We start from the raw sequence: 27964 nt of genomic DNA on the forward strand, positions 1-27964 counted from the left end.
CACGATAAAATTGATATCGAGTATCGTAATTGGATGTTGAGGATGCAGAAGGAAAAGGATGAAGACTGGTTTCGGCCGCCCTCATATACTTCGGTTCCAAACTCCAACGGCACGAAGCCCGCTCTATCGGCACGAAGACCTACCACCAAAGAGCTGGATTGAGACAGTTACAAGGCTTGAACCAGCCAGCCTGTCTATATTTTATTGTCACGCCGCCTGGAATATAATGTTTATCTTATATTCCAACACCCCATTTTCATACATGCCTGATTGTATCGTTGCCAAGATATATAAAGGGATCAGCACTTTATACTGAGTGTCGTTAGCTGCTGTTTTGTTGCACTCATTTTAATGCGTCACATATATCACAAATAGTTTTCTCTCACATATAAGGCATGGATATTGCGATTCAATTCAGGGTTAAACCATCGACTGCTTTCTTTTTGATGCAATCGATTTCCCCTGACTGCGGGCGTGTGCTTGAAAAGGGGGGATCGGCACCGTTGGACTCTACAAACCATTACAATAGGGTGTTTCATTATTTTTGCTGCCTTGTCGAACATGCGCCGTATACTTTTCTTATTATCGAATTTCGTCTGCTTATTTGTTTTGTGATTGCCGGAAATGCCTCCGGTGTGTTTGCCACTGCACATGCGGAGACGCACCGCCACAACCACCACACTCTGCCATCTCATCTCAACTTCTCCGCCTTAGGCTCAACCTTCGACTTTCCTCTCAACCCCCCAATTCCCCACCACCCGTCACCATGGACCCCCAGTCGGTCCATGAATACCAGATTCTGGAGCGGCCTGAGCTAGGTCGAGGTGACTCCGATGGCTCCGGCTCGTCTGACGAGCTGGCCAACCCGCCGTATATCGTCCGGCCGGGCCCTATCATCCCCGACCCTTCTTCCTACGACCCTCAGATGACCCCCAACCACACCGCGTCGTCTCCTCCTCCGGTTCCATCCTCCAATTTCAGCTCGTGGGCAAGCGTCACCCCTACGCGTCCTCGCGGTGCCAGCGTCGGGACACCGGCTCTCGACAAAATGCCTTCACCCGCCATGGAAGGAACGCCAAGCGAGTTCCGATTACAACGCCCATCTCACCCAGCCCGCACTCCTTCCAACACATATGCACCGCAGCGACGGCCGCCTCCTTTTATCAGCTTCCAAGATGACCGACAGCGATCGTCATCCGCAAAACGGACGCCCAGACGCGACCCCAACGCGCAGTACCGAGCACAGGAAAAAGCATATGTCCAGCGCATACGCGAGGATCCGCAAGGATGGTATAGCCGGTTTGAAGATAACGGTATGGGCATGAACGGTATCGATTCTGATATCGAGGACCCGTCGCCTTCTTCGGAGGTGCCTTTTGAAGATGATGCCTACGACCCCGACATTCAGCTTTTCATCGCCGATGACAACCAGCCTACGCTGGAAGAGCTCAAGAATCCGAAGAACCAGGAGCGATTGGAGTGGCATTCTATGTTGGCTTCTGTCTTGAAGGGTGATGTTGTCAAACAAGAGAAACAGCGGCTGCTTGGATCTACGGAGTCAAACAGGTCAGCAGCTCAGAACCACGCGATATGGCTTGGTGTGAGGGCCAGGTCGTGTGGGCGGAGTGTAGCACTGCAGCGGAAACTTATTGAGGAAGCAAGAGCTGGACTCGCCCCAACCATCGAGGACATCGTCACCTTTGAGATCAAGGGTGAAACAGAGATTGGGAAAACGCCGATCAAGCAGGTTGAGGATATCGTCGAACAAATTGGGAAATGCGAGTCGCTCTACTCTACTCATAAAGAGTTGGAAACAGAACACCCTCGCGTCTCTTCAGAGGAATACTGCTCTAGCCGCGATGCTGTGTACGCCTGGCATAACACTACTATCCTGATTAACACAGAGCTTGCTATTTTGCGAAAATGGGTCGGCAATCAGGAGCTTGACTTCAGTAAAGTTGGACACCGACCGACTAACAGTGACCTCACAGACGAATCATCCTTCCTCGATCGCATCATGAAGGAAGATGGTCTCAAGACACTTCAGGGGGAGCACAACATGTTGAACGGCATCGGTGCAGTGATCCAGAAAGCGAAAAATACTCTGATCGAAAACGCGAGTTCCTTCGCAAAACGACATCTACCGCCATATATCGAAGAACTCCTCATCTTAATTAACTTCCCTTCTCGTCTGATCCAGGAAATCATACGCGTTCGACTCTCCTACGCTAAGAACATGAAGGATCCAGCGCAGCAGTCTCCTATCCTGGTCGACCAGATGATTACCCAGTTCCAAATTCTGATGAGGGCTGCTGTTGATATTAAGCGACGGTATCTCGATATTGCAAGACCGGAACCAGGCTGGGACCTCCCTCCATGCATTGACGAAAGTTTCGATGCGGTCGTGTTGGATGCTTTGAGATACTACTTCCGCCTGCTGAACTGGAAATTGCAAGCGAATAAAAACACATTCAAAGAGGCGGAAATTCTGGAACAGGAATGGGATTTCTGTAATGAGATTGGCCGTCAGCTTGAAACTGGGGACATCGAAGTCGCTGAACAGTTCAGGTATGACATGAGCCCTTCTGCCAGAATGCTATGGTATGACTAACTCGATATAGTGTGTTGACTGCTAGAGCTATCCACCGTTTGCTGGTCCACTTCGAGCGCGAGCTGCATGTTCGCGAGGACGAGGATCCTGCAGAATTGGATAAACGATTTAAAGGAGTCTTGGACTCAACTAGGATTCGGCAACGAAAGCTTTACCGATTTTCCCGGTTCCTGCGCCAACTTTTCGAAAATGCCTCCGAATATAATCTTCCGGCCGAGATTTCATGGGATTTTTTCGAGGCCCTGTTTGTATCGGATCACTTCCTGATCAAGTCCAATGGATCCGTGGGTCAGAAAGGTGTTTATCTTTTTGCCCATGGAGCCTTGTGGAATCGCCCAGATGACATTTCTGCTATCTTGGGAACGTCATTCCGCGAGGAGGATGTCGGGAAGGAACCTACCCACGTGCCATATGTCTTGGCTGTCCGTCCTGAAAAGCCGTTGTCTTGGGCGGGTAAAGAGATGCAAGTCGAAATTGTCGAGCAGCCGACCGACTTGCGACTCGGAAAGCTCCGTCTTGTTGTCGAGGGTTCACAGCAGCGTTTGTCCAACGCAAGACTTGAACTGGCTCAATTAACGGGCATTCAACTTGATATGGCCATTGAACAGCGTGCAAACCTTGGTCGTGTGAACGCAGAGCTCAATAGAATCAAGAAAATATCGTTCAAGCTGTCCATGACTATTATGGACAGTGTTGCAATTCTCAGGAAGCAACTCAGGGAGAAGGGGGTGGACAACCACGAACTCATTCAGGCTTGCTATGCTTTTGCTACCGAGTTCGGAAAACGTTCATCCAACGTTGACCCCAATCGACGCGCGATGAACAGTGCGAGGCTCGCTGATCTGTCTCTTGACTGGGTCTCGTTCGTCTGCGATGATTGTGATGCTGCTGATCGAAAGACATTCAAATGGGCTGTGGCTGCTCTTGAGTTCGCGATGGCTATAACTTCTAGCAGGCACCTTCTCTCGATGGACGATGCAAATTTCTCACGTTTGCGGCAGAAAGTGGCAGGATGTATGTCGCTTCTCATATCGCACTTCGATATCATGGGTGCACGGTCTTCGCGCGCCGCCAAGGCTGAAAAACAGCGTTCAGATGAGCGCGCAAGTTCTCGAAAACTTGGACCTGGTCGTATTTTGACTGATGCGGAAGCAATGAGACTTGTCCGTGAACAGCGCCTCTCTTCTTTGACTAGCATCGAAGGGAGTAGAGTCGAAGCCGATGCTAAACGGCAGGCTCTGGGAAGAGTTCTTGAAGGATCAAACGAGGCGGATAGGTCTCTTGCGGTCTTGTCTTCGTCTGCGACCAATGTCACACTACGATGGCAGCAGGGTCAATACATTGGAGGTGGAACGTTTGGCTCTGTCTATGCTGCGATTAACCTGGATAGTAACTATCTTATGGCGGTCAAAGAGATCCGGCTGCAAGATCCCCAGCTTATCCCTAAGATCTCGCAGCAGATTCGTGACGAGATGGGCGTCCTGGAGGTGTTGGATCACCCCAACATTGTCTCGTATCATGGCATCGAAGTTCATCGCGACAAGGTGTACATTTTCATGGAATACTGCTCTGGCGGGTCGCTCGCTAGTCTTCTGGAGCATGGCCGTGTTGAAGATGAAACAGTCATTATGGTATATGCACTCCAACTTCTGGAAGGATTAGCATATCTTCACCAGTCTGGAATCGTGCACCGAGACATCAAACCAGAGAACATTCTGCTCGACCACAACGGCATCATCAAGTATGTCGATTTCGGAGCTGCCAAAATCATCGCACGCCACGGTAAAACTCTCTTGCCCATGGATGCTCTTGGGAACGCAGGGTTCAGGGATGGTATTGCCCCTAAGGATACCCAGATAGCGCCCAACCGTGGCAAGCAGCAGAAGACCATGACCGGAACCCCAATGTATATGTCTCCTGAAGTTATTCGCGGCGACACCCAAAAGCTAGTCCACCGCCAAGGAGCTGTGGACATCTGGTCTTTGGGCTGTGTCATTTTGGAAATGGCTACCGGTCGTCGTCCTTGGTCCACTCTCGACAACGAGTGGGCTATAATGTACAACATTGCCCAAGGAAACCGGCCTCAGCTGCCAAACCAGGATCAGCTCAGCGACCTCGGCATCGACTTCCTCCGCCGGTGCTTCGAGTGCGATCCGCTGAAGCGACCCACGGCAGCGGAACTGCTTCAACACGAATGGATTGTCTCCATCCGTCAACAGGTTGTGATTGAGCCAGCTACCCCGCCTAGCGAGAATAGCGGCAGTTTCAGCAGTTCAGCCTCGGGCAGCCGTCATGGTTCGACATACATGTAAAGCCTCGCTTTTCTGTTTTACCTCCTGACGCCCCATCTCTACCATTACGCCGTGGTGCCGCAATATTCACACCCACCGCACGACCCATTTTGTTTACTTTTACCTTCTGAGCACCACCGTCTTCTTCACAGTGCTCAAGACTGGGCAAGGAGTATACGACCAGCCCAGCAAACACCAGCATTAAACCCATTCATTCACCACAATCTCACACCTTCCTATTATCATCATGATCCTCATCTTCTTTTGACACAACGAACCCATTCATTGCATTTGATACCCCGTCTCTCTTAGCAGAGAACAGCCTCCTTCATCCATCGAAGTCCACAAATACCACATTTTCCAACCTGTTCATACTACTTACCACCACACAATTATTTATCTTCTTGGAACCTGTATCTTTCCTTTTCTCCTCACCTTATCTATCTAACAAAGATCACATTCAAATTCATCATGACATTGTGCGTTTCCAATGCCCGCTCCCCCTTTAGTATACTACAGAGTGGACGGACGTCTTCGTAGTGTTTGACATTGCATGTATACACGACTTAAGCCAATATCATCTTGCTCTCTAATCCGCTGGAGACAGTTGGATAATTGAGTAGACCAACTGATTCCCTATCAAGCTTAGAAATTTGATCCTGTCTAATGCAGAATTTAGTATGGTAGTAGTAATACTGGTAAAATGGAGATCCTGGAGTAATTTTGTGGGTCGGCTTTCGCGGCGGGTAATCCGATATCGCACCGTTGGGTCTATTCGTCATGTCGACATGCGTGGCGATGGCGAAACCGGGAAACGTCCCAGTGGCTCAGTGGTTTACTTGTAAATGATAATAAAAAAAATTCACGAAACTTATAAGGTATTATCGAAGTCAGGGATGGAGGATGGCATGTGCATTGCGAGGTCCTCTGAGAGGACGACACAAAGAAAACGAATATTTTGTAAAACGTCGAAGACGACGTATAACGTGAGTGAAGGGTAAAGTATCAATAAAAGCAGCAACTTATGTGTCCGGATAGCCTGCAACCGGGCGATGGTAGGTTGAGTACCGAGGCAGTTGTCAACTCGAAGAAGGAAGGCCAAATAAACATGCATGCGTAATGACTCCAAACGCAATGGAGACGAGAAACAATCATTCAGACGCTGGTAAAATGGAGCACACTCGTAAGCAACCTGGAAAGCGACAGAGAATATAATGTTTAAGAGTAGAGAAAGTAACCGGGAGACCGTCATTGAGGAATGGGAAAGAGAATGAGTATAACTCGAGACCATGAAAACCAATGGAACGCCAATTGAGAAAAGGATCATCATGAAGCATAAGTTGTCGATGGATGGGTAGAAAACAGTATGGCGAGGTAGAAGTATGGCGTAATCTTAACTTCTTGGTGGCACTGTGGAGGAGAGTCGGAACAGATCGAGATATAGAGGTCGATCGGTGTGCTATATAACGACAGTGGGAAGAAGTGGGATGGGACAGCATGTACTATATGCTACCCATCACTCTGCAGAATACCGAATAGGTTATTCAATTATGGTGACCAAAGGGAATCCATTTAGCGGAATTCAATGGCCGGGGTGCGTCCGTGATTTTCAACGTGTTTGAGGTCTAACTGCTGGTATCTTGAAAAAGAAGAAGGGTTAGTATGATAAAGTAAAACAACTTCTATGGGACCTATGACTCACTTCTCGCTCTTTGCGTGAAAGTAAATGCCGGACACAGTGCCTTCAACTTGGTTGAAGCAGATGTAATAGAATCCTTCGAAGCTAGCACCGGATATCGTCCGGACGCGATGGTCGGGAACAAGGAAATGCTCCTTCCAGCGCATGAAGATGTGGTCGCGTTCGGCGAAATCCCAATATGTAAAATCAGGTCTCTTTGCTTGTTTGGCTAACGGTCGCCAAGCGGGGAACCGTGCCCAGTGATGCATGTCGGTCTTCTCTGAAGCACCCCATGATTCATTTCTAGTCTTGAAAGTATGCTTAGTTCCAATAATCTCTCCTTCAAAAAAAGTTGTCAAAGTAGGATGGTCCTCGGTGAGGCCTTCATAGATGGACAAAAGTTAGCCTCAACCCCAGCCGTGGTAGCATAAGAGACATTGTTCTGCCACGAACCTTGAATGCGGAGATATCCGCATAGATAGGATTCAGTCATGTCCACATGTTTGATTTCCACGTCGACATTATAAACTTGTCGATCAGATTGCTGCGTGCCCGTGAATTTACTTCCCGGTCGCAGAAAGGATGAAGTATAATTAGGAAGCAGCTGGTCATGTTAGCTGAATGTAATTACTGCTTATGCTTTTAAAGTCACATACTCTTATATTCGAGAATTCGTAGCTTAGAAGGGTCGAAGGCGACGGAGGGACCGTTGCGGCAGAGTTTGCAGTGCGTCTAGTTGGACTCACCCTCCCCATGGAGGGTTCCTCGTCCGATCTGGATATACTGCTTGGAGACGCGCTAGTTTCCATCTCCACCTTCAACGGTTCCGAGTCCCCACGGCCGGCCGCACTGTCTGTACGCATGGGCACGGGTTGAGGCGAGGCGACACCTGGGGAAGGAACGTTATCGGGCGTCGAGTCCCTCTCGATCAGGGCAGGAGAATCCAGCTCCTCTCGCCAGGATGCCAACCTTTCTGGCTCGGGAGGACAGGTCGCGCGAGCGGAAAGGTCCTCAATGACCGAAGCGGCATTCAAACGAGGCGTGCTGTCACTCGGAGTAGGCATTGCGACGGATTAACGAGGGAATGACATCGGATCGAGATGGTTACGGGATGGGTGGCGAACGAGGGCAGGCGAATGAACAGCCAGACAATGCATACAAGAAGCAAAAACGGAAGAGTGAAGGGGGTTGTTACAGGAGGACAGAGAAGGAGAGTGAGGGGGTTGAGATCTGGCAGAAATCGAGGAGGACAGGCGAGAGGGTTAGCCGCAGTAGACGCAGGTGTGCAGGATATCCAGGTTAAGTGATGGAGTGACACAGCAATGAGTGCAGGCCTCTCTGCCCAAAAGGGATAGGCGGGTCATTGGCGTCCGCAGTGGCCGCTCTAAGTCTCTGGTCATGCGAGCTGCGGCGCTGCGGGGGCGACAATCCCACTTCAGGCAACAAATTCAGGCAACAAATTCAGGCATCAATTGGTCATTCAGTGCCCTGTCCTTATATCAACTACACTTCCTAGTCTACATAATTAATGGCCATGATTATATCAATTCATTACTTTTGCCTATCATTAGCCGCTATACCCGGGTATTTCATTCCATTGCCACGCAATACTGCTGTTGTAACCGGAAAGGTAGTAGAGCAGTTGCGTCCCTTAGATCGGTTTGATCTGTATTGCACTATCAGACCACATGCCATGAAAACCACAACCTCAGCCTGACTTACCTTGAAGTGGAGAGATATCAAAGAAAAGATCAGTGCCTTTAGATCCTGTACAAGGTAGTAGAACACCCGAAGACCTTCAGGGTCTGCGGATTCCGTCACCTCAGAGATTGACCCGATTTTGGCCGTCTGCTCAGCGTTAGGTGGTGAAACTCCCGACGCTCGACGGCTAAAAACTCACCTCGAACGAGATATGATCATTGCCTAATCGTATTTCTAGCTCCTGTCGCCCGTCCTTATTCTTCTGCGGCCAGTTCGAATCATCCTCCCTATCAGCGTGTTAGCCTGACAGCCCTCAGCTCGAAAACGGGGGTATGCATACTTCAAAATCTCGCTATTCTTGATGATGCGCTTGATTTCCTGGATCATCGCCGAACTCACGCACACTATATAGTCCGCCGATTAGAAACATCCTACTGCCACTGAATCGCCCACCCGGTACTCACTCTCTTTACGGATGAGGGAGTCATTGCGATAATTGGAATTGTTCGCATATCGAACAGCAGCGCTGCGACCATCGCCGAGGGTACGGAAATCGAATTCTGCTGTAGTTAGCACGTGTAATGGCGCGTGAAGGCAAAGGCCGGACTCACCTAGAAACTCATGTCCAAACCGCCCAGAGTGACCTGAGCTGCGGAACCGTCAGCAGCGGAGGAAACCTGGGCTAAAACACAGATAGGCCTTACTAGTAGCGGAGATAGAATTGCTCGTTTTGACCCGACATTTTCAGTTCCTCGTCAACCAGCGTGATGTCGTAGGAGGCGGCTTTGCGGCGAGAAACCCACGTCCCGCCTTGATTGTCTGGCGGTGGCCCAGGCGGGGCTTAGTCATCCACACATTCCGGACAGCTTGCGGGCCCGCGCAAATGGCCAGGTTGAACATCATATTGGTGAAGCCTCCACATTGTCAACATTTGCGCTGATGAATTCCAGGTAGGCGAGGGGAGTTTAATTGCTTGAGACTACTACATTTCGCCTGCTCCGTTCGCCTGGGGAGTGCTTGCCTGGTGCGTTTCCACGCCTCGTCCTCTCAGTCCTCCCTCTCCCTGAAGGGCCCAAAACAACACCTGGAACCCCCCGTACTGACTGGCCGCTCCAAGCCCTCCTCCTCCGCCCCTTTCACTACGGCCGTTCGTTAAACCTCAGACACCATGGCGTCGTTTTTGGAAAATGCGTACAGCTTGGTCCACCTGGACAACGCTGCTGACCAGCCTTCTCAACAAGAGCTGAAGGTGCAGCTGGAGAAGGGTAACGATGAGACCAAGTTGGATACAATGAGGAGGATCATTACGATCATGCTCAACGGAGATCCCATGCCTCAGTTATTGATGCACATCATTCGCTTTGTCATGCCATCCAAGAGCAAGCCTCTTAAGAAACTCCTATACTTCTACTATGAGATCTGTCCGAAGCACGACTCAAATGGGAAGCTTAAGCAGGAAATGATCCTGGTGTGGTAAGTACCAATCCATAAATAGAGTAATGTCACTCGCCTCTCTAATTGATCGCCTTTCATGCAGCAATGGCATTCGTAACGACCTCCAGCACCCTAACGAATTCGTCCGAGGCAACACCCTGCGATTCCTCTGCAAGCTCCGAGAGCCCGAACTCATCGAACCCCTCCTTTCATCCGCACGCTCATGTTTGGACCATCGACACGCATACGTAAGGAAGAGTGCCGTATGGGCTGTTGCGTCTATTTTCCAACATTCGGAATCTCTCATCCCCGATGCGCCAGAGCTCATCCAGACATTCCTCGAAACAGAATCCGATGGCACTTGCAAACGGAATGCATTCGCGGCCCTTATGTCTATTAGCCACCAGAAGGCGCTGGAGTACTTGGCTTCTACCTTTGACAGCATCCCCAATACTGATGAATTGCTTCAACTTGCCGAGCTGGAGTTTATTAGGAAGGATGCGGTGCAAAACTCGCAAAATAAGGTGAGTTGTTTCCATGGAAGTTGACACGATACACCCGCTAATGGAAGTAGGCGAGATATCTGCGATTGATCTTTGACCTTCTCGATGCCTCGACAAGTACTGTGGTATACGAAGCTGCTACCTCCCTTACAGCACTCACCAGTAATCCGGTCGCCGTTAAAGCCGCTGCGGGGAAATTGATCGAGTTGAGCATCAAGGAGGCGGACAACAACGTGAAGCTCATTGTCCTGGACCGAGTAGATCAATTACGAATCCGCAATGAAGGTGTTCTCGACGACCTTACAATGGAGATTCTCCGGGTTCTCTCTAGCCCTGATATCGATGTACGACGGAAAGCTCTCGGTATCGCCTTGGAAATGGTCTCCAGCAAAAACGTGGAGGAAATCGTGATGCTTTTGAAGAAAGAACTCGCCAAGACTGTGGACGAACAATATGAGAAGGTAGGTTTAAGCCTTCCTTGCTTGATTTCCGAACTAACACCTTGCAGAACAGCGAGTACCGTCAACTACTCATCCAATCAATTCACAACTGCGCTATCAAATTCTCAGAGATTGCTGCAAGCGTTGTCGACCTGCTGATGGACTTTATCGCCGACTTCAACAACAACTCCGCGGTTGACGTGATTTCGTTCGTCAAGGAGGTCGTCGAGAAATTCCCCAAGCTTCGCGCGTCCATTGTGGACCGCCTAGTCTCTACTCTCAGTGAGGTCCGCGCCGGAAAGGTTTACCGTGGCGTACTGTGGGTTGTTGGCGAGTATTCGCTTGAGGAGAGAGATATTCGTGAGGCTTGGAAGAAGATTAGAGCAAGTCTCGGGGAGATACCTATCTTGGCTTCAGAACAGCGGCTTCTTGAAGAGGTACCCGAAGATACCTTGCCCAAGGAACAGATCAATGGTCACGCCAAACCCTCAGCTCCGAAGGTGCTGGCAGATGGTACATATGCAACGGAGAGCGCCCTTACTAGCCAGTCCGCGGCTGCTGCTCGTCTGCAGGCAGTCAAGGCGGCCCAGAAGCCTCCTCTGCGCCAGCTGATCTTGGATGGCGATTACTACCTTGCAACTGTTCTCTCATCTACATTGACTAAGTTGGTGATGCGGCATTCGGAAGTCTCCCAGGAACCTGCTCGTACCAACGCTCTACGCGCTGAAGCCATGTTGATTATGATCTCCATCATTCGTGTTGGTCAATCGCAATTTGTCGCCGCTCCGATTGACGAGGATTCTGTTGACCGCATCATGACCTGTGTTCGATCTCTTGCTGAATTCTCTGAGAGGAAGGAAATTGAGACAACGTTCCTCGAGGACACTCGCAAGGCCTTCCGCGCTATGGTCCAGGTCGAAGACAAGAAACGAGCTGCCAAGGAAGCCTCGGAGAAGGCTAAGAGCGCTGTTCAGATCGACGACGCCATCCCGATCCGGCAGTTCACGAAGAAATCAGATGAAGGGGCAGAGGAGATTGAGCTCGATCTCGCCAAAGCAACAGGAGGTGACTCCATGGTGGAAACCGTGTCGTCTAAGCTCAGTCGCGTTGTTCAACTTACTGGTTTCTCAGACCCCGTCTATGCGGAGGCTTATGTTACGGTGCACCAATTTGATATTGTTCTCGACGTGCTCCTGGTTAACCAGACCCTGGAGACTTTGCAGAACCTGTCAGTTGAGTTCGCTACGCTGGGAGACTTGAAGGTCGTTGAGCGGCCAACTACTCACAACCTCGGCCCTCGTGACTTCTTGAACGTGCAGGCTACAGTCAAGGTGTCATCGACGGATACGGGTGTTATTTTCGGTAACATTGTGTACGACGGTGCTAGCTCAACGGAAACTCATGTTGTCATTCTCAATGATATCCACGCTGATATTATGGACTACATCCAGCCTGCTCAGTGCACCGAGACCCAGTTCCGCACGATGTGGACCGAATTTGAATGGGAGAACAAGGTTAATATCAATTCTAAGGCTAAGACTCTCCGCGAATTCCTCAAGCAACTCATGGAGAGCACCAACATGGCGTGCCTTACTCCCGAGGCCTCGCTCACAGGTGACTGCCGGTTCCTGAGTGCTAATCTCTACGCCCGGAGTGTATTCGGTACGTTTACACCACTTATAACTTACCCTTTGTAGGACACACATGCTAATTGATGACTTCTTATAGGCGAGGATGCTTTAGCGAACTTGAGTATTGAGAAGGAAGGAGACGATGGTCCAGTTACCGGTTTTGTCCGGATAAGAAGCCGTTCTCAAGGGCTGGCTCTAAGCCTTGGCTCGCTGAAGGGTCTCAAAGCGTCGACTGCATGAATAGAATTCTAAGTTTCTTTTTTGTTTCCTATATCTGAATAGTGATCAATTTCCTCTTACCTATTCCACGATCATATTGATATGTTTGCCCGTTGTCTTTTTCTTTGCTAGCCTTGATGGATGAATTTGCTTGGGAATATGTTCTTGTACTGTGTGTTGGCGGATAAGAAAATATTCCTTTCAATAAAACTAATATATTCATAACCATGTTTCTATAAACAGAAAAATACATGTTTATTGATGTCCTAATAGGTCGGGGCTAAACCGTATCTTGGACGCCTACGAGCGGAAGTGTCGGATTATGGGTGTTGGCTTTTATTTGAAATTTATTAAAAATATGATGTAGTCTCAGCGCAGGAAGGAACCAATTTCAGTTTGCATTTGGAACTTTGATCTTTTCGTTGTTTGGAGGACAAACCAGCGACCGAAAACGGGGGTCGAGAGTTTCAGTCAGAAGTTAGTGCTCATTTTCCCTCATCTCGCCGTCTCCAGCGCCTCCGAGGCTCCGACAACCTCCTACTCTCCTATTATCCTGTCTCTCCCCTCATCTTTCTCATATTGTATTTTTAACCGTATTATATCGCGGTGTTCTTCTGCCTTTGATCTGACTCTATTTGTTCCTATGCTTCGGCGCGTTGTCGAGAAAAATGGCTTTCAATAGCACACCCTGCACGAATCAATCCGATTCCCACCTCCGCTTGCTCGGCCATGATTCGACTCTGCTGGTGGGACAATCGGTGTCCCTCACATTAGGCGGCGATTCCCTTCTAATAGTCGGTACGTACTGTCCAATGATTGCGATTGATGTATTGAGTTAATTGGCATGCTCTGCAGACGAGCGTGCCATGCGCAAACCGGACCGTACATGTTGTGGTCTGATTCCCAAACCAAGTATGTTATCACTTCGCAACTCGCGTATCTTCTGCCTACCGAACGCTACCGGCACAAATACAATAGAGACTGACTTTTAGTAAAGCGAACAAGCTTACGCATTCCATCTCCCTATACAATGTCCTTGACACGAGTATATCCTCGGCCGGCTTAACCATCACCTACGCGGAGCATGCGAGTAAGCATGACATCGCCGTAACCGCGCTGCAATACCCGATCACGCCCGAAGAGAAAGTGACAGTCGAGACGTGGACGTCAAAACTGCTTACCCTTGCGTACGGTAATGCGCAGCGATACAAGCGACTCAAGATCCTGATAAACCCGTTCGGAGGCAAGGGGACCGCGGCTAAATTATACCGGACATATGCGGAACCAGTCTTTGCGGCCGCCCACTGCGAAATCGATGTGCAGGAGACAACACACAGCGGGCATGCTACAGAGATCTGCGAGCAGATAGACATCAACGCGTACGATGCTATTGTGTGCTGCTCTGGTGATGGTCTACCATATGAAGTCTTCAATGGTCTCGCGAAGAAGCCGAATGCTGGGGAAGCATTAGCAAAGCTGGCTGTTACGATGTTGCCCTGTGGCTCTGGAAACGCGATGGCCTGGAACCTTACCGGGACCGGGAGTGTTTCCATCGCTGCTTTGGCCATCGTTAAGGGATTGCGCATGCCAATGGACTTGATGTCCATCACACAGGGAACCACTCGTACACTATCATTCCTATCCCAATCTTTCGGTATCGTCGCGGATTCGGATTTGGGTACAGATAACATCCGATGGATGGGGGCCCACCGCTTTACCTACGGCTTTTTAACGCGGCTCATGCACCAAGCAATATACCCTTGTGACCTTGCTATAAAGGTGGTGATAGACGATAAAACCGCTATAAAGAACCATTATAACACATACGTGAGCGGCACCCCGCCTGCTCGCTCTACAGATGGCGCCGAAAAAGACGAAGGCCTTCCAAAGCTTGAGTATGGCACTGTTCTCGATGAACTGCCCAAGGACTGGGAGGTTGTAAAGGGAGACACAATCGGCAATTTCTACGCAGGGAACATGGCAATAGTCTCCAAGGATACGAACTTCTTCCCGGCTTCAGTACCTAACGATGGGCTTATGGATATTGTCACCGTGGATGGTACAACTAGCCGCTCCAGGGTTCTCAAAATGATGACCGAAGTCCCGGAAGGCACATTCTTTGACATGCCGGTAGTTGACATTCGCAAGGCTCTCGCTTTTCGACTTACCCCTCGACAGAAGGAGGGGTACATTAGCGTCGATGGCGAAAAGATACCGTTCGAAGCATTCCAGGTCGAAATCCACAAGGGTCTCGGCACAGTTCTCTCGAAGTCCGGACATATTTACGAAGCGCCGGGGCCTCGGTCATAACGGTTTACTGACTGAGTCAAGTCGAAGCACGCAGATATACCCCAATTTCCCCCTTTTTTCCTCTGTATAGACACCTACATACACACTCGCCCCTGCCGTCTTCCCTCACTGATGATACCCAAGTGGACGACGACTTTTGAAACCCAAGCACTGCTACGGTTTGGTTCTTGTATTTTTATACCCATATCGGTCTTTGGGTTTGGCTCGGGGTTGGGTTTATTAGACCTGGTATTTCATATCCCTAAAGACACGAGGTAGAGTCATATAATAAACACATTTCTATAATTGCGCTCTGCTAGCGGGCTTTGTAATAATTCTACCTTGGTTCAACACATTGCTTTTTACTATAGATACAAACGGAAACCGACTAATCATCCCCAAATCCACCCCACTCCTCCTCACTCTCCTCATCCTCACTTTCAGCCTTGTCCGCCTTCCTCTCCTTGAAGCCCCATTCAACTAATCGCTCGTCATCCAGCGTCTCCGTGGCCCTGATCCTAACAGGCCTGTGCGCGCTTTCTTTCTTCAGCCTCTCAACCGGGGCCAGTAGCATCTCCATCGGAACCTCACCAACAGGTTTTCCGCTCTCGGGGTCAATCTCAAGAACCTTCTCAATCTCATCAATCCAGATATCAAGCAAGTGGTACCGCAACCCGTCAGGCCCATGTGGCATTGGAATAACACCGTTCTCCTCATCGGTCTTTGGCTGGCTCGGATCGAAGTTCAACGGGTGCAGAGGACCTTCGGTGATTATGTCAAGGTAAGCTTGTAGATCCGCCCAGTTCGAGTTTGTCAGTGATGACCCATCCTCCTGCTCCTGCTCCTCCTCGTGTTCGTCTTCATCATCGGCATATTTCGACTTCGACTTTGACTTCGACTTTGAGCGCTTCTTGGACGCTGTGGTTTGCTCTCTTTTGCGCTTCTTGTTAGCGCCGTTGGCGGTTGCGGAGTTGTTATTCTTGAGGAAGACTTGGAATGCAACGCCGACGTATGAGCGAATCAGGTACAGGTACTTGTCTAGTCGCAGACGATCAATGGCATGGAATTCGCGGCCGATGGTTATCCAGAATGCGCGGAGAAAGCGGTGCACTGTTGTCTGGGGAAGAGAGGGGACGAGCGTGTAGGAGAGGTTGCGAGCGAGAGCTTGTTGGGTGAGGGGGCGGTCGGAGTGGTAGAAGCCTGGTCGTCATTTGAATTAGTCTGATGGTCTTCTGGTAGTTTATTTGAGGTACAAGACGGATCGTACAGAAGAACAAGCCTTTCCAGAGTTTGAGGAAGTCGAGGAGGGATAGGTCGGTTTTGGACCGGAGGAAGAGAGAGAGGGAGTCGGTGGCTTTGTCGCGGATCTTTTTGTCTAAATATTATTGTTAGCATTGATGTCCGAGTTGCAGGAGTAGGGGGCATGCCGCTTGAGGCGAGCTCCCTTACGAAGGGAGTCTTCGCAAGGTCTGTCATGTTGGGGGTTATTAAAGCCTCGTTGTCAATCGTAGAAGGCAATGGCAATGGCAATTGTGATGGTGGTATCAATTGCTAATAGTTTGTAGACGCCCAAGCAATGGATCGCAGCGAAGATAATTTGATCCGCAAATCTAAAATGCAAGTTTCATAAGTGCAATGCTAACGAAATCTTGAGTCGCTATCGCATCCATGACTTTTTTTTTTAATGTTTGCACTGTTTGGTCCTTGCTAGTGGGGAGCACTTCGTCGAATCACGTGCAGCTGCTTGAGTGGGCGTAGAGATAACCCGGTCTCCAACTTTCCAGTCTTCACTGCTCGAATCTCCATAGCAATGCAAGCGAATCGATGCCATAGGTGGGCATCCGGTTACTCCAGTACACGAATTACCAACGGCATTGTACAGTGTGTGTCGGCTGCCAAATGACTTTCGTGACAGCAGAGGAGTGACGTTTCTATGAGGTTGGCCTGCACGCACTATTCGCCGAGCTTGCACATGGACCTGGAGCGGAATAGTATCCGCTATCTGTAGTGAATAACGGCCTTTGAATTTAGGAACTGAAATACCGTTTCAGTAATTGCACTCTTCCGTCGGAGTTCTGTCTTTCCAGTAGTATTTCGGATGCGAATAACAAGAGATACCTCCGCTGACTACAAGACACTTATGCCGAGTTATGCTCGGAAATTGGTTTCGAGATCGACGAGTCAGTGGAGAGTTTTGTGGCATCAGCCCAATGGATGGAGCTGCTTAGCGTCAATGTTGCTGATCACTCTTGGCTCTGGGCGCAAGCAAGAGCTAACAACTTTCCGCGATGCGAAGTACGAAGTACGAATGCCGGCAGCTGTTTGCAGTGCTCCAGGTAGTACCTAGTATTTACTGCTACAGTACTTGATGCTGACAGCAAGAGTGGTACCTCCGAGATGGTGGAGCTTCGGGCGGGTGTCGGCCTCCATTGGGAGCAAGTCTGGTGTACACGAGTTTCCAACAGAGGACGGGCGACTTGGGTTGGAGCTGGTTCAATCTCTTGAGAACGGACCAGTAAGCAGTGAGCACCATCAGCATCAGGGAGCGTGAAACCTTAAAGCTGTCTTGTTGTGGGAGATCATCCTTATAGTAGTCTGGACCGCATCCGGAATGCTCTCATTCGACCAGTCCTGGCCCCTCGTCGCAATCTTGAAATTCCCCTTCCCATGCTATCTTCTGTTTATTGTTACACTAGAGCCCACTGCGTCTCCGTTTTCATGACATCACGATGCCCACGTCGGCAAATCGCAGTCCTGCGATCCCTGCGATCCCTAAGAGCCAACCATCCAGCGTACTCATTACTGTCACCCACGGTTCACATCAGAACCCCGAAAGAGTGTACCCCGGACTTGTTTCCAATGGCCATTGGCCGACATCACTGCTGGCTCTTTTTGTCGTCTTTTTCCAAGTACATCTTTTTTCCTTCCAGTCAGATGATACGTGCTGTTGCGGAGTTGCACCAGTTCGGCTTCCTGTCTCCGGAGCGTTTGCCCACTGGAACTGCTGATACCCTTTTGCGCCTTTCGTTTTCTCCTTTCCTTTCCCATTACGTTCCTCTCTCCTCCATAGACAGTGCGACCCCAGTGCCATTGTGACTGGGCGCGGTATCGAAATGGCTAAGAACGAGGAACTCAGCAGTAGCTCCCACCAGAGCTCGGAGCAACAGGATGAGATCCACGAAATCCCTCAAACACAGTACCGCAGTCGCCAAAATTCAAGGGTGGCCCAAGATGATACGACATTTTTCGATGAAATCAACCCTGAGGGCAAGGCAGAGTTGACTCGCATTGCCTCGAACTTTCCTAGACGCACTTCCAGTGCTAGTGCTGGTGTTGGTGCCGGTGGAAAGGGCATACAGCGAATGGACACTGTCGACGAAATGGCTCTCGACGACCCAGCCTTCGATCCAACGACTGACCAGTTTGATCACTACAAATGGGCACGTAAAATGATGAAGCTCATAGATAGGGAAGGGTTTCCCCGGCCGCCATCGATGGGCATCTCGTTCCAGAACCTCAATGTATCTGGTTCGGGGTCGGCATTGCAGTACCAAAATACTGTGGCCTCTCTCTTTGCTGCGCCCTTGCGGCTTAATGAACTGTTATTCAAGCGGTCCCCCGAGAAGCACATTTTACACGATTTCAACGGGTTAATCAGGAGCGGCGAACTCTTGATCGTCTTGGGGCGACCCGGTAGTGGTTGTTCGACGTTTTTAAAATCACTATGTGGTCAGCTCCATGGACTGAAACTCGGGAAAGACTCGGAGATTCAGTATGGTGGAATTTCGCAGGAGACTATGCTTAAGGAATACAAGGGAGAGGTTCTATACAACCAGGAAGTGGACAAGCATTTTGCTCATCTTACAGTGGGACAAACCCTGGAGTTTGCAGCAGCAGCGAGAACTCCCGAGCACCGATTAGAGGGAGTCGATCGTCACCAGTTCGCCAGCTACGTTACCAAAGTCGCCATGTCTATTTTCGGTCTATCACACACCTACAACACCAAAGGTACGGTATCCACACTTGAGGTTTATGCCCCTGACATCCGTTTCTGACTATGTTATAGTTGGCGATGACTATATACGAGGTGTTTCTGGTGGTGAGAGAAAACGAGTCAGGTTTGCTCTCATATTTATCGCAACCATAAAATGACGTAAAGCTAACCCATATATAGTATTGCTGAAATGGCCTGTAAGCCTTTAAATCATGACTGTCTTAAGCTGCTGAGTTAATACTGACGTACGTACAGTGTCGGGGGCACCTGTTGCGGCATGGGACAACAGTACAAGAGGACTTGATTCTGCAAGCGCCTTAGAATTTGCAAAGGGTAAGCTTTAGCCGGTCATCCATGGAAGTTTCCTATAGAAATAGACAAAACTGATCAATGCCTTTTTAAGCCTTGCGCGTGTCTGCAAATGTTGCTGGCACTTGCCATGCCGTTGCAATTTATCAGGCTTCACAGGCAATCTATGACATCTTTGACAAAGCTGTTGTCTTATACGAAGGACGCGAAATCTACTTCGGACCCTGCAGCGATGCAAAGGGATATTTTGAGGAGATGGGCTTTTATTGTCCTCCACGCCAGACGACCGGTGACTTTCTGACGTCCGTAACCAACCCACAGGAGCGTATAGCGCGCGAGGGGATGGAAAATAAGGTCCCACGAACGCCTGAGGAATTCGAGAAATACTGGAAGAATAGCCCGTACTTCTCCGATCTTAAGCAAGACATCGCTGATCATTCGGAGGAGTTCCCTCTCGGAGGAGAGGCTGCGCAAACATATGGTCAGGCGAAGCGGCACAAACAGGCAAAGCACGTCAGGTCTAAAAGTCCCTATGTCATTTCTATTCCAATGCAGGTTAAGCTTTGTACAATTCGAGCTTATCAAAGGTATCCAGTCCGCAGAGTGCACCTTATATCTTTCGACTGACGTCGACTAGGATATGGAACGACAAACCGTCTACGTTGACAACTGTTATTGGTCGAATTGTGATGTCTCTTATTATTGGTTCTATATACTTCGGGTAAGGTCTTGTGGGATACATACTGGACGATGTTTCTAACATGTTCAGGACCCCGAACGCCTCCGCCGGGTTTCAAAGTAAAGGAGCCGCTCTATTTTTCGCTGTTTTGTAAGTGCCTGACCTTGATGCTGAATGGAAACACAACTGATATGCCCCAGGATGAATGCTCTTATCAGTATTACCGAGATCAATTCGCTCTACGACCAGCGTCCAATTGTCGAGAAACAAGCATCGTACGCCTTCGTTCATCCTTTCGCTGAGGCATTTGGCGGGATCGTGTCCGATATTCCGGTCAAATTTGTTTCAGCCGTCGTCTTCAACATAATCTATTACTTCCTGGCCGGGCTGGTAGGTGTAGTTATTATGCCTGTATGTCACAATAATGCTAACTGGCACAGCGTTATGAACCTTCGCAATTTTTTATCTTTTTCCTTTTCACATTTCTCAGCACTCTCGCCATGTCGGCAGTCTTCCGAACTCTAGCAGCATCGACAAAGACCTTATCCCAAGCGATGTCCATGGCTGGAGTAATGGTACTGGCTATCATTATTTATACTGGTTTCGTGATTCCCACACCGCAAATGTCGGATGTTCCGTGGTTCAGCTGGATTAGGTGGATTAACCCGGTGTTCTATACCTTCGAGGCTATGGTAGCCAACGAGTTTCACGGCCGACGATTCGAGTGCTCACAATTTGTACCCGCATATCCGAGCCTCAGCGGAGATTCCTTCATTTGTGCAGTCCGAGGAAGTGTGGCGGGAGAGCGGACCGTCTCGGGAGACTCCTACATCTGGGCTCAGTACCGTTATACATATGCCCACGAATGGAGGAATCTCGGGATTCTGATAGGTTTTTGGATTTTCTTTACCGTAGTATACCTGGTTGCGACTGAGGTCAATTCAGCCACATCGTCTAAGGCCGAGTTTCTGGTATTCCGCCGCGGCCATGTGCCGCCACAGATGCGCAACCTCGACAAGGATCAGGGAGATGCACCGCCTGAGAATACCGCTTTAGCTGAAAAGCCAAATGAGGCTGCACAAGCGAATACCTCTGCGATTCCAGAACAGCACAGCATTTTTACCTGGCGAAATGTGTGTTATGACATCCCTGTCAAAGGCGGCCAGCGTCGGCTGTTGGATAACGTTAATGGGTGGGTGAAACCGGGTACGTTGACGGCATTAATGGGTGTCTCAGGGGCCGGGAAAACAACACTTCTCGATGTACTCGCGAAACGGGTTTCTATTGGTGTTGTTACAGGCGACATGTTTGTTGATGGCAAGCCGCTTGATTCCAGTTTCCAGAGAAAAACGGGGTACGTCCAGCAGCAAGACCTACACCTTTCTACCACGACTGTGAGGGAAGCATTACGCTTCAGCGCATTACTACGTCAGCCAAAGACAGTATCAAAGGCTGAAAAATACGAGTATGTCGAGGAAGTCATTGAAATGCTTAGTATGCAAGACTTTGCAGATGCTATCGTCGGTACCCCCGGTGAGGGCTTGAATGTTGAACAGCGCAAGCTGTTAACGATTGGTGTTGAACTTGCAGCTAAACCTGCGCTGCTCATATTCCTTGACGAGCCGACAAGTGGCCTGGATTCGCAAAGCTCTTGGTCAATTTGTGCCTTTTTGCGCAAGCTTGCGGATCGCGGCCAAGCGGTGTTGTCTACTATCCATCAACCCAGCGCTATGCTCTTCCAACAATTTGATCGACTATTGTTTCTAGCCAAGGGAGGTAGAACTGTCTACTTCGGAGATATTGGAAAAGATTCTCATACACTACTCAATTATTTTGAATCAAACGGAGCACGGAAATGTGGCCCATCTGAGAATGTCAGTCTCCATTACCCCCTAGGCCTGCTATATGTGCTAACTCATGCAGCCTGCGGAGTATATCCTTGAAGTAATTGGGGCCGGTGCCTCTGGAAAGTCGAGTCAGGACTGGCCAGTCGTTTGGAACGAAAGCAAAGAAGCCAAAGAAATCCAAAATGAGATTGGCCGGATCCATAAAGATAGGGCTTCTGCCCCGTCGGAGGAGCAAGACAATACGCACCGCGAATATGCCATGCCCTTCACTAACCAACTGTGGCACGTAACCCTGCGTGTATTCCAGCAGTACTGGCGTGAGCCCGTATACATTTGGGCAAAGCTAATTCTAGCCATTGCCTCCGCTCTTTTCATCGGTTTCACCTTCTTCAAGCCCGACAGCTCCCAACAGGGTTTCCAGGACGTACTATTCAGCGCATTCATGCTCACCTCTATTTTCTCCACCTTAGTGCAACAGTACGTATCGCACATACTTATTCCCTGTACACCTACTAAAGTTCGTCTAGGATAATGCCCAAGTTCGTCGTCCAGCGCTCCCTCTACGAAGTCCGCGAACGCCCCTCAAAAGCATATTCTTGGGCCGCCTTCATAATCGCCAACGTCCTTGTTGAAATACCCTGGCAGGTCCTCGCCGGTGTCGTCTCCTGGGCTTGCTACTACTTCCCCGTCTATGGCGCCAACCAAGCCCCGCACCGACAGGGTCTGATGCTCCTCTTTACAATCCAATTCTTTGTCTTCACATCGACATTCGCGACATTCATCATCTCCGCCCTCCCCGACGCAGAAACAGGTGGCACAATCGCAACCCTGATGTTCATGATGACCCTTGTCTTCAACGGTGTTATGCAACCACCCAATGCTCTGCCGGGGTTCTGGATCTTCATGTACCGCGTTTCCCCGCTGACGTATCTTATCTCGGGTCTTACGGCGACGGGTCTCCATGGCCGAGCGATTGTGTGCTCGGATGCGGAAATGAGCGTGTTTAACCCTCCTTCTGGACAGACCTGTGGACAGTATATGAGTGCTTACCTCCAGGTCGCACCGGGGAGGCTGTATAATCAGGATGCTACCCAGAACTGCCAATACTGCGCCCTTAGAAGCGCAGATCAATACCTTGCTGCGTCGAATATTTGTACGTGATCCTTCTTCTTCCTTTCCTTTCCAACTAAACCGACACAACGTAATAAAATAAGCCAAACTAACCATGGACTTTTTATATAAACAGACTACTCAGAACGCTGGCGAAATTGGGGCATCGGTTGGGCCTACATTGGGTTTAATATCTTTGGGACGGTAGCGCTCTACTACATCTTCCGGGTCCGAAACTGGAATCCGACGAGTATAGTTCGTGGTGTTAAGCGGGGAGCAGTGTTTGTTTGTCGTGTGTTCAAGAGGCGCTCTGGGGAGACGCCGAAGGGGAAGGAGGCGGATAATGGAAGGTTGCTCTAGGTTTCCTTTAGTGTATGGTCTAGTTGGTTGGAAGTTAGGTTTAAAAGCAGTTGCGGGAATGAGGTAGTGACTTACCTTGACAGAGTTCGTTAATATATAGAATTGGAAGAGTTGAGGGTGGATTCTTATAACTTGTATGCAACATTTTGGAGAATCGAGTTTGACGAGGATGATCTAAGTGAACAGGTCGTGAACTTGACCTCTATTTCATATTGCCACGAAGATGTAGGCAGATTGAAAGTGTTTAGATTCCTATGTTTGCACTATGTAGATTGGGGGTGTAGTTCGTAGATAAATTGAATTTAACAAGAAAGACAGCCGACGAGGGGTATAATGCAATGCGCTGTATTCTGGAAGTTGAAGTTTATCAAACGCCGGCTGCCCAGAGGAATTGGGGTATGTGTTATCGTGAACTCGTACAAGTGTTGCATCGTTTGTAGAGTGTGATTGGGAAATATACAAGGATAGGAGTCGTTGGGCTTCCCGGGGGGGGGGGGTGAAGGGGTGTAGAAGATGGAAGTCGTGTAGTTGTGAGGTCAGGATGAGGTTGATGGTCGCCGCGCAACAACCATAGCATTTACTACATTGCCTGGTTTCCAGCCCTGGTCGACGAGTGGTGTATTCTCTTTGAGGATCTTGCCTAGGTAGGCGATTCGGACGCGCTGTGTCCTGGGTATCTATATTTTCTGTTAGTTGTCGGTGCTCCTTAAATTAAAGCAATGCAAGTAGAAAAGAGAGGGAAAAAGTGAGAAGTGTAGACTCACTCCGACTTCCTGCTGCACCTTCCGTGCAAGAAACCCGACATTTTGTGCCTTATCCGCGGTGACGACAAGGTCCTCTCCATCACGATCACTCAACCTCGCCTTCACCCGGATCAAGTCGCGCTCACTCGTCTTCCCCTTCTCGTCCCTCCTCCGGTCATTTTCACCATCCTCCGCAATCAACTCATCCCCAGACTCTACTTCATCACCAAAGTCCTTCCTATCATCTGCCTCAAATCCCACATCTACATCCTCCCCGTCCGTACTCCCATCTTCATCCTCATCGACAACAATATTATCTGGGTCACTCACGATGCACCTCGGCAACCGGTAAAGTACCCCCTGCTCATCATAGCAACCTTGACAAAGATCCCCTGTTGGAACAGTCACGCCTGCTGCATCGATAATGCTTTGCGCGGTCGCAAAGTCCTCGTTCCGCATAAACGTCAGAGCAGCGGATAGCGCAGCCCATACTTCGGGACGACCGGTGACGCGGGTTTCGAAGAACTCGATGCGTTCGCGATCGAGAAGGGTGCGCGTCCATAGGCGTCTCTTGCTGTTCCAGATGTGCGGGCGGATAGGCGCATTAATGTGCTCGGGCAGCGGGACTGGGGTTTGATTTCGGGGTGGTTGCTTCTGGCGGGATTGCCGTGAGGACGAGGGGTGGTGGTTGAGGATAAGGGCCGGTCGGTGGCGGGAAGACGAGGACGGGGAGGTTAGGGATGAGGATCGATGGGGTCGGGTCGATGAGGGTTCGTTCGTTGTGTCGTGATTGTTGTTGTGGTGGTGGTGGTGTTCTTCTGAGGGGGACTGAGCGTCGTGGGTATCACGCGACACGGAGAAGCAGCAGCCCTGCGGTCGGTTGAGGTCAGTGATTGCTACAAGAGAATTTAGCGATAGCAAGGTACGCACCATCTTGGAGGAAGGGAGTCGGCTCCATCAGCTGTGACGTTGAAGCATAGGATGAGAGAAAGAATGGGGTGAATGGGGCGAATGGGGCGAAGAATCGATGAAAGAGCAGCAGCTAGGAACGGTCTCTAAATACGAAGTTCTCCAACGGGGGGGATTGTCTAATATACTCCACGGTGACATAAAGTTTCCGTGGTTCGCACTGTTAGTCTCACCACCTGTCGTGCAATCAGAAGCTTAAGATTCGCCCAAGAGTGCTTTGCTCTGCGGGGTTTTCTGTCTAATTTGTGTACTTTCGTTACTTTATTTACTAGCGCCGTGGTAGTACATTAGAATGGCTAATCTGACGCCCCGGTGGGTCGCTTGTCCTGCTTTCACTCCTCCTCGTCTTCGTCATCACTGCCAAATATTGCCTTAAATACTGCCTCACCTGGTCGTTCAGCCTCCAGAGCTTCGTTGCGATCTGCTTCGATGACAACAGGCGCCTGTTGGGGCTTTGGCGTTGGGGTTGCCGATGCAGACGCAGAGTCTCCACGGGACGGGCCCAGAGCTCCGCCCCCACCAGCCGCAAGCATAAGCTGATTCATGGCATCTTGCGACACAAGTTCTCGCGGTCGAGTGTCTGTCTGATATCCCGCGGACTGGAAGCGACCTCCGGCTGATGAGGAAGATCCACCGGACGGTTCTCCAGGGTCAACCTGCACATGGCTGGGAGGTTTGATGTTGAACCGTTTGCATAATAAACGGGTGGGGTAAAACGAGATCGTGGTGCGTGTCATCGGCCCGAACATGCCAATTTTTGCAGCCGCTATCGCTGGGTCCTCAGGCTTTTCGCTGGGCTTACTGAGTAATGGCGTGTTCGCGTCAGACTCTGATTCATCCGAAGTCCCCTTTGGGCCGGAAGAGGCGGATGTAAATCGCGATGCCATCACTCCGGACACAGGCTTGAAGACTTCCGCCGCTCGAGCAAATTCGTCGAGCTCTGTAACCCACTCATCAGTACTAGAGCCTGACGCACGCTCTGGGAGAGTGTCGCGAAGACCAGCTCGGATTTCAAGAAATGTCCGGTAGCGGGCCCGTTTAGCTTCGTCATCTGAGTACGGCATCCAGCCGCTGGCAGCGCGCGTAAGAGCTTGCACGGCCACTAGTTTATCTAGCTTGGGTACAAGATCCCATAGTTGCTTTTGCCTTTGCGAATCTGAAAGTTCATAACCCTTTGGGGCCTTTTCACCTAATGCCGGTGGTAGATTCGTCTGGCCTGTAAGCTTCGCAATTTTTTCCCGGCCTTCGGGGGTCATCCAGTCAAATATAGACTTTGCTGGTAATTGGTCTTCTCCCAAAAGTGCTGCCCGCGATACTGGATCTAGAGTTGAAGCTCTAGCTGCCTCCGCAGGAGACACGTAATCAGAGGCATCCCGCTGTTTAAAAGGCGCCTTCTTAGATTTCCAGTCTTTGGGTATCTCTGGCGGGGCATATTTCTTGTCCGAAGATAGCGAAAGACTCGATATACCCTCCGCCAGTAGAAATCCATCAAGCGGCAGACGACCATCATGGCATTTCCTGAAACCAGCAGCACCCTTGGCGGCAATTGTCTTCTTGGGGATAAAGACCGGCTTGGTGCTTAAGAGAGGGTTAGACGACCCCAAGGCAGACTTCGCATCGTCTGTGGCTTTCATTTTGGGTTTCTTCTTTTTATCACCACCAAGAGTACGGTTATATGAAATCCGTGGACCAAGAGAGTAAGGGTCCTCATCATCTGATCCCGTATCATTGAGTACACCAACACCGAAAGCTCCTCGTCGAGGTTTCTGGGGTTTGGATTGCTTTTGTTTGTTGGTGTTGAGCCGCCGTCCGAAGAAAGAATCGGCATCCTCATCAGACCCCTCACGCTCTTCCTGATGGGAGCCAAGACGAGCTTCACCTTCAAACCCCAGTCCCTTATGGTCGGTCTTGCGTACAAACGCAACCATCGGCGGATTCTCCGGTGCAAATAGGTACGTTTTGTCCGCCCCATCGCCTGCATGGGCTTTTCCGTCTCCCAAATCGGCTTTCCGTCTCACTTTCGGACCAATACCTTGTCCTTCCCTCCATCCCATCTTCTTCAACAGTTTCACGCCAATGGTTTCACCCGACACCTTGAAGATATCCATTAATCCACCACGGCGCGTTGCGTCCGTAGCCGTGGAGCCAAACCCAGAGAAATCTTCGTTCGTTTGTACCTTCCGCGCTTCTTCTGCCTCTCGAATATCATCCTCATCCATAAAGTCCTCCGCTCGCTGTTTCGGCGCATCCTTTGCTCGATTTTGACGCGAAGACACAAATGTCGAAGGTGTCCATCCCTCTTTCGACCCGACAGTGTTAAAATACCTGAGACAGAGGGCCACTTTAGTGTGTTGTCCAAGGAGGTCGCTGAATCGTAGGCTCACCCGGCACTGAACCCACCGGTGAAGGCGCCATGTAGGCGTTTCCTTCCCCGGTCGTCTGTCACCTCCTGCTTCCATACCGGCACGTATGATCCATCGTCTCGAGTGCCTTCATCGAGTGGCGGAAGAGGGGTCCCAAAGAAAGCGTAGGGTGATTGCTGGGCCTGGAAGTCGGCTTCGAAAGCCGCGCGCGTTCTTTTGCTGGCCATTCTTTGGTGTTATAAGACAGAGCCAGGCATAGCGATCACTATTTAATTAGCGACATTATTCGGACAGCACATGCGGAATATACCTTCAGAAAAGCAAACAAGTTGTTTTGAGCTCAAGTCAAGCGCTGGTGGAAGGCTGAAGATGTAAAGAATGGGACAAGTGACGCCAGAAGGTTATTGCACCGCCACAGCTGTGGCTCGTATACTCCTGCGAGCTTGGACAAAATCAATCAACTGCCAGTCTGGTTTATTACTCTAGATGATTCACTTGAAACAAAAGTTTTGCTGCAGCCATTACTATTCACGCAGATTGTTTCTTTGTTTCAAGGGCTCAAGTGGTAGCGAATCTGGTGGCAGTATATCTACAGGAGATCAAGAACTCTCTAGACAAATCGAGCAATTGCCGCAGAGCGCTGTGATGCATCACCTCAACCCTCGTGATCTTGTGCGGGATGATCCCGATGAGCTACGGAGTGTATTGCAGCGCTGTACGTGCCCAAAGCACCCGGTCATTCCAAGCACGACTAGGTGCGGTATCAGGCACGAGGTTAACCGGGTGGCTGGGT

General features: G+C 50.0%; 10 protein-coding genes across 10 annotated transcripts; 4 read left to right on the forward strand and 6 right to left on the reverse strand.

Moving 5' to 3' along the window:
* Nucleotides 1–128: 128 nt before the first annotated feature.
* On the reverse strand, nt 129–1005 carry ASPSYDRAFT_239223 (uncharacterized protein). The gene is made up of 2 exons (XM_040844126.1): nt 387–1005; nt 129–312 (listed from the first exon to the last, which is right to left on the reverse strand). The coding sequence occupies exons 1-2, from the start codon at nt 693–695 to the stop codon at nt 208–210; spliced, it is 414 nt and encodes a 137-aa protein (XP_040707305.1). The 5' UTR covers nt 696–1005; the 3' UTR covers nt 129–207.
* Nucleotides 1006–1048: 43 nt separating this feature from the next.
* sskB (putative MAP kinase kinase kinase SskB) lies at nt 1049–4923 on the forward strand (the record flags this gene model as incomplete). Its single annotated transcript, XM_040848641.1, has 2 exons — nt 1049–2568; nt 2622–4923. The coding sequence occupies 2 exons, from the start codon at nt 1049–1051 to the stop codon at nt 4921–4923; spliced, it is 3822 nt and encodes a 1273-aa protein (XP_040707306.1).
* A 1551-nt stretch (nt 4924–6474) lies between these two features.
* On the reverse strand, nt 6475–7644 carry ASPSYDRAFT_138928 (uncharacterized protein; the record flags this gene model as incomplete). Its single annotated transcript, XM_040840890.1, has 4 exons — nt 6475–6541; nt 6605–6962; nt 7034–7184; nt 7237–7644. 4 exons carry the CDS (start codon nt 7642–7644, stop codon nt 6475–6477), a joined length of 984 nt encoding a protein of 327 aa, XP_040707307.1.
* A 587-nt stretch (nt 7645–8231) lies between these two features.
* On the reverse strand, nt 8232–9023 carry ASPSYDRAFT_53187 (mago nashi family protein; the record flags this gene model as incomplete). Its single annotated transcript, XM_040848642.1, has 7 exons — nt 8232–8246; nt 8285–8428; nt 8481–8568; nt 8622–8685; nt 8746–8841; nt 8893–8930; nt 8986–9023. 7 exons carry the CDS (start codon nt 9021–9023, stop codon nt 8232–8234), a joined length of 483 nt encoding a protein of 160 aa, XP_040707308.1.
* A 147-nt stretch (nt 9024–9170) lies between these two features.
* ASPSYDRAFT_38073 (coatomer subunit beta) lies at nt 9171–12717 on the forward strand. The gene is made up of 5 exons (XM_040845636.1): nt 9171–9754; nt 9819–10239; nt 10290–10679; nt 10727–12320; nt 12387–12717. Exons 1-5 carry the CDS (start codon nt 9450–9452, stop codon nt 12527–12529), a joined length of 2853 nt encoding a protein of 950 aa, XP_040707309.1. The 5' UTR covers nt 9171–9449; the 3' UTR covers nt 12530–12717.
* Nucleotides 12718–13176: 459 nt separating this feature from the next.
* Nucleotides 13177–14818, forward strand: ASPSYDRAFT_138896 (putative sphingosine kinase (SphK); the record flags this gene model as incomplete). Its single annotated transcript, XM_040840885.1, has 3 exons — nt 13177–13306; nt 13364–13420; nt 13506–14818. The coding sequence occupies 3 exons, from the start codon at nt 13177–13179 to the stop codon at nt 14816–14818; spliced, it is 1500 nt and encodes a 499-aa protein (XP_040707310.1).
* A 183-nt stretch (nt 14819–15001) lies between these two features.
* ASPSYDRAFT_239375 (ribosomal RNA processing 1 family protein) lies at nt 15002–16719 on the reverse strand. The gene is made up of 3 exons (XM_040844127.1): nt 16225–16719; nt 16065–16172; nt 15002–15997 (listed from the first exon to the last, which is right to left on the reverse strand). The coding sequence occupies exons 1-3, from the start codon at nt 16271–16273 to the stop codon at nt 15186–15188; spliced, it is 969 nt and encodes a 322-aa protein (XP_040707311.1). The 5' UTR covers nt 16274–16719; the 3' UTR covers nt 15002–15185.
* Nucleotides 16720–17910: 1191 nt separating this feature from the next.
* ASPSYDRAFT_142051 (uncharacterized protein) lies at nt 17911–23096 on the forward strand (the record flags this gene model as incomplete). Its single annotated transcript, XM_040841210.1, has 12 exons — nt 17911–18805; nt 18864–18915; nt 18972–18988; nt 19047–19124; nt 19195–19687; nt 19738–19821; nt 19870–19929; nt 19980–20169; nt 20220–21653; nt 21703–22103; nt 22154–22779; nt 22873–23096. The coding sequence occupies 12 exons, from the start codon at nt 17911–17913 to the stop codon at nt 23094–23096; spliced, it is 4554 nt and encodes a 1517-aa protein (XP_040707312.1).
* A 473-nt stretch (nt 23097–23569) lies between these two features.
* ASPSYDRAFT_38077 (uncharacterized protein) lies at nt 23570–24929 on the reverse strand. Its single transcript, XM_040845637.1, has 3 exons — nt 24770–24929; nt 23861–24709; nt 23570–23773 (listed from the first exon to the last, which is right to left on the reverse strand). The coding sequence occupies exons 1-3, from the start codon at nt 24770–24772 to the stop codon at nt 23633–23635; spliced, it is 993 nt and encodes a 330-aa protein (XP_040707313.1). The 5' UTR covers nt 24773–24929; the 3' UTR covers nt 23570–23632.
* On the reverse strand, nt 24788–27598 carry ASPSYDRAFT_38078 (putative G-patch domain protein). Its single transcript, XM_040845638.1, has 2 exons — nt 27482–27598; nt 24788–27436 (listed from the first exon to the last, which is right to left on the reverse strand). Exon 2 carries the CDS (start codon nt 27265–27267, stop codon nt 25141–25143), a length of 2127 nt encoding a protein of 708 aa, XP_040707314.1. The 5' UTR covers nt 27268–27436; nt 27482–27598; the 3' UTR covers nt 24788–25140.
* Nucleotides 27599–27964: the final 366 nt, after the last annotated feature.

The sequence above is a fragment of the Aspergillus sydowii genome, assembly GCF_001890705.1.
Source record: "Aspergillus sydowii CBS 593.65 unplaced genomic scaffold ASPSYscaffold_1, whole genome shotgun sequence".
Taxonomy (NCBI): domain Eukaryota; kingdom Fungi; phylum Ascomycota; class Eurotiomycetes; order Eurotiales; family Aspergillaceae; genus Aspergillus; species Aspergillus sydowii.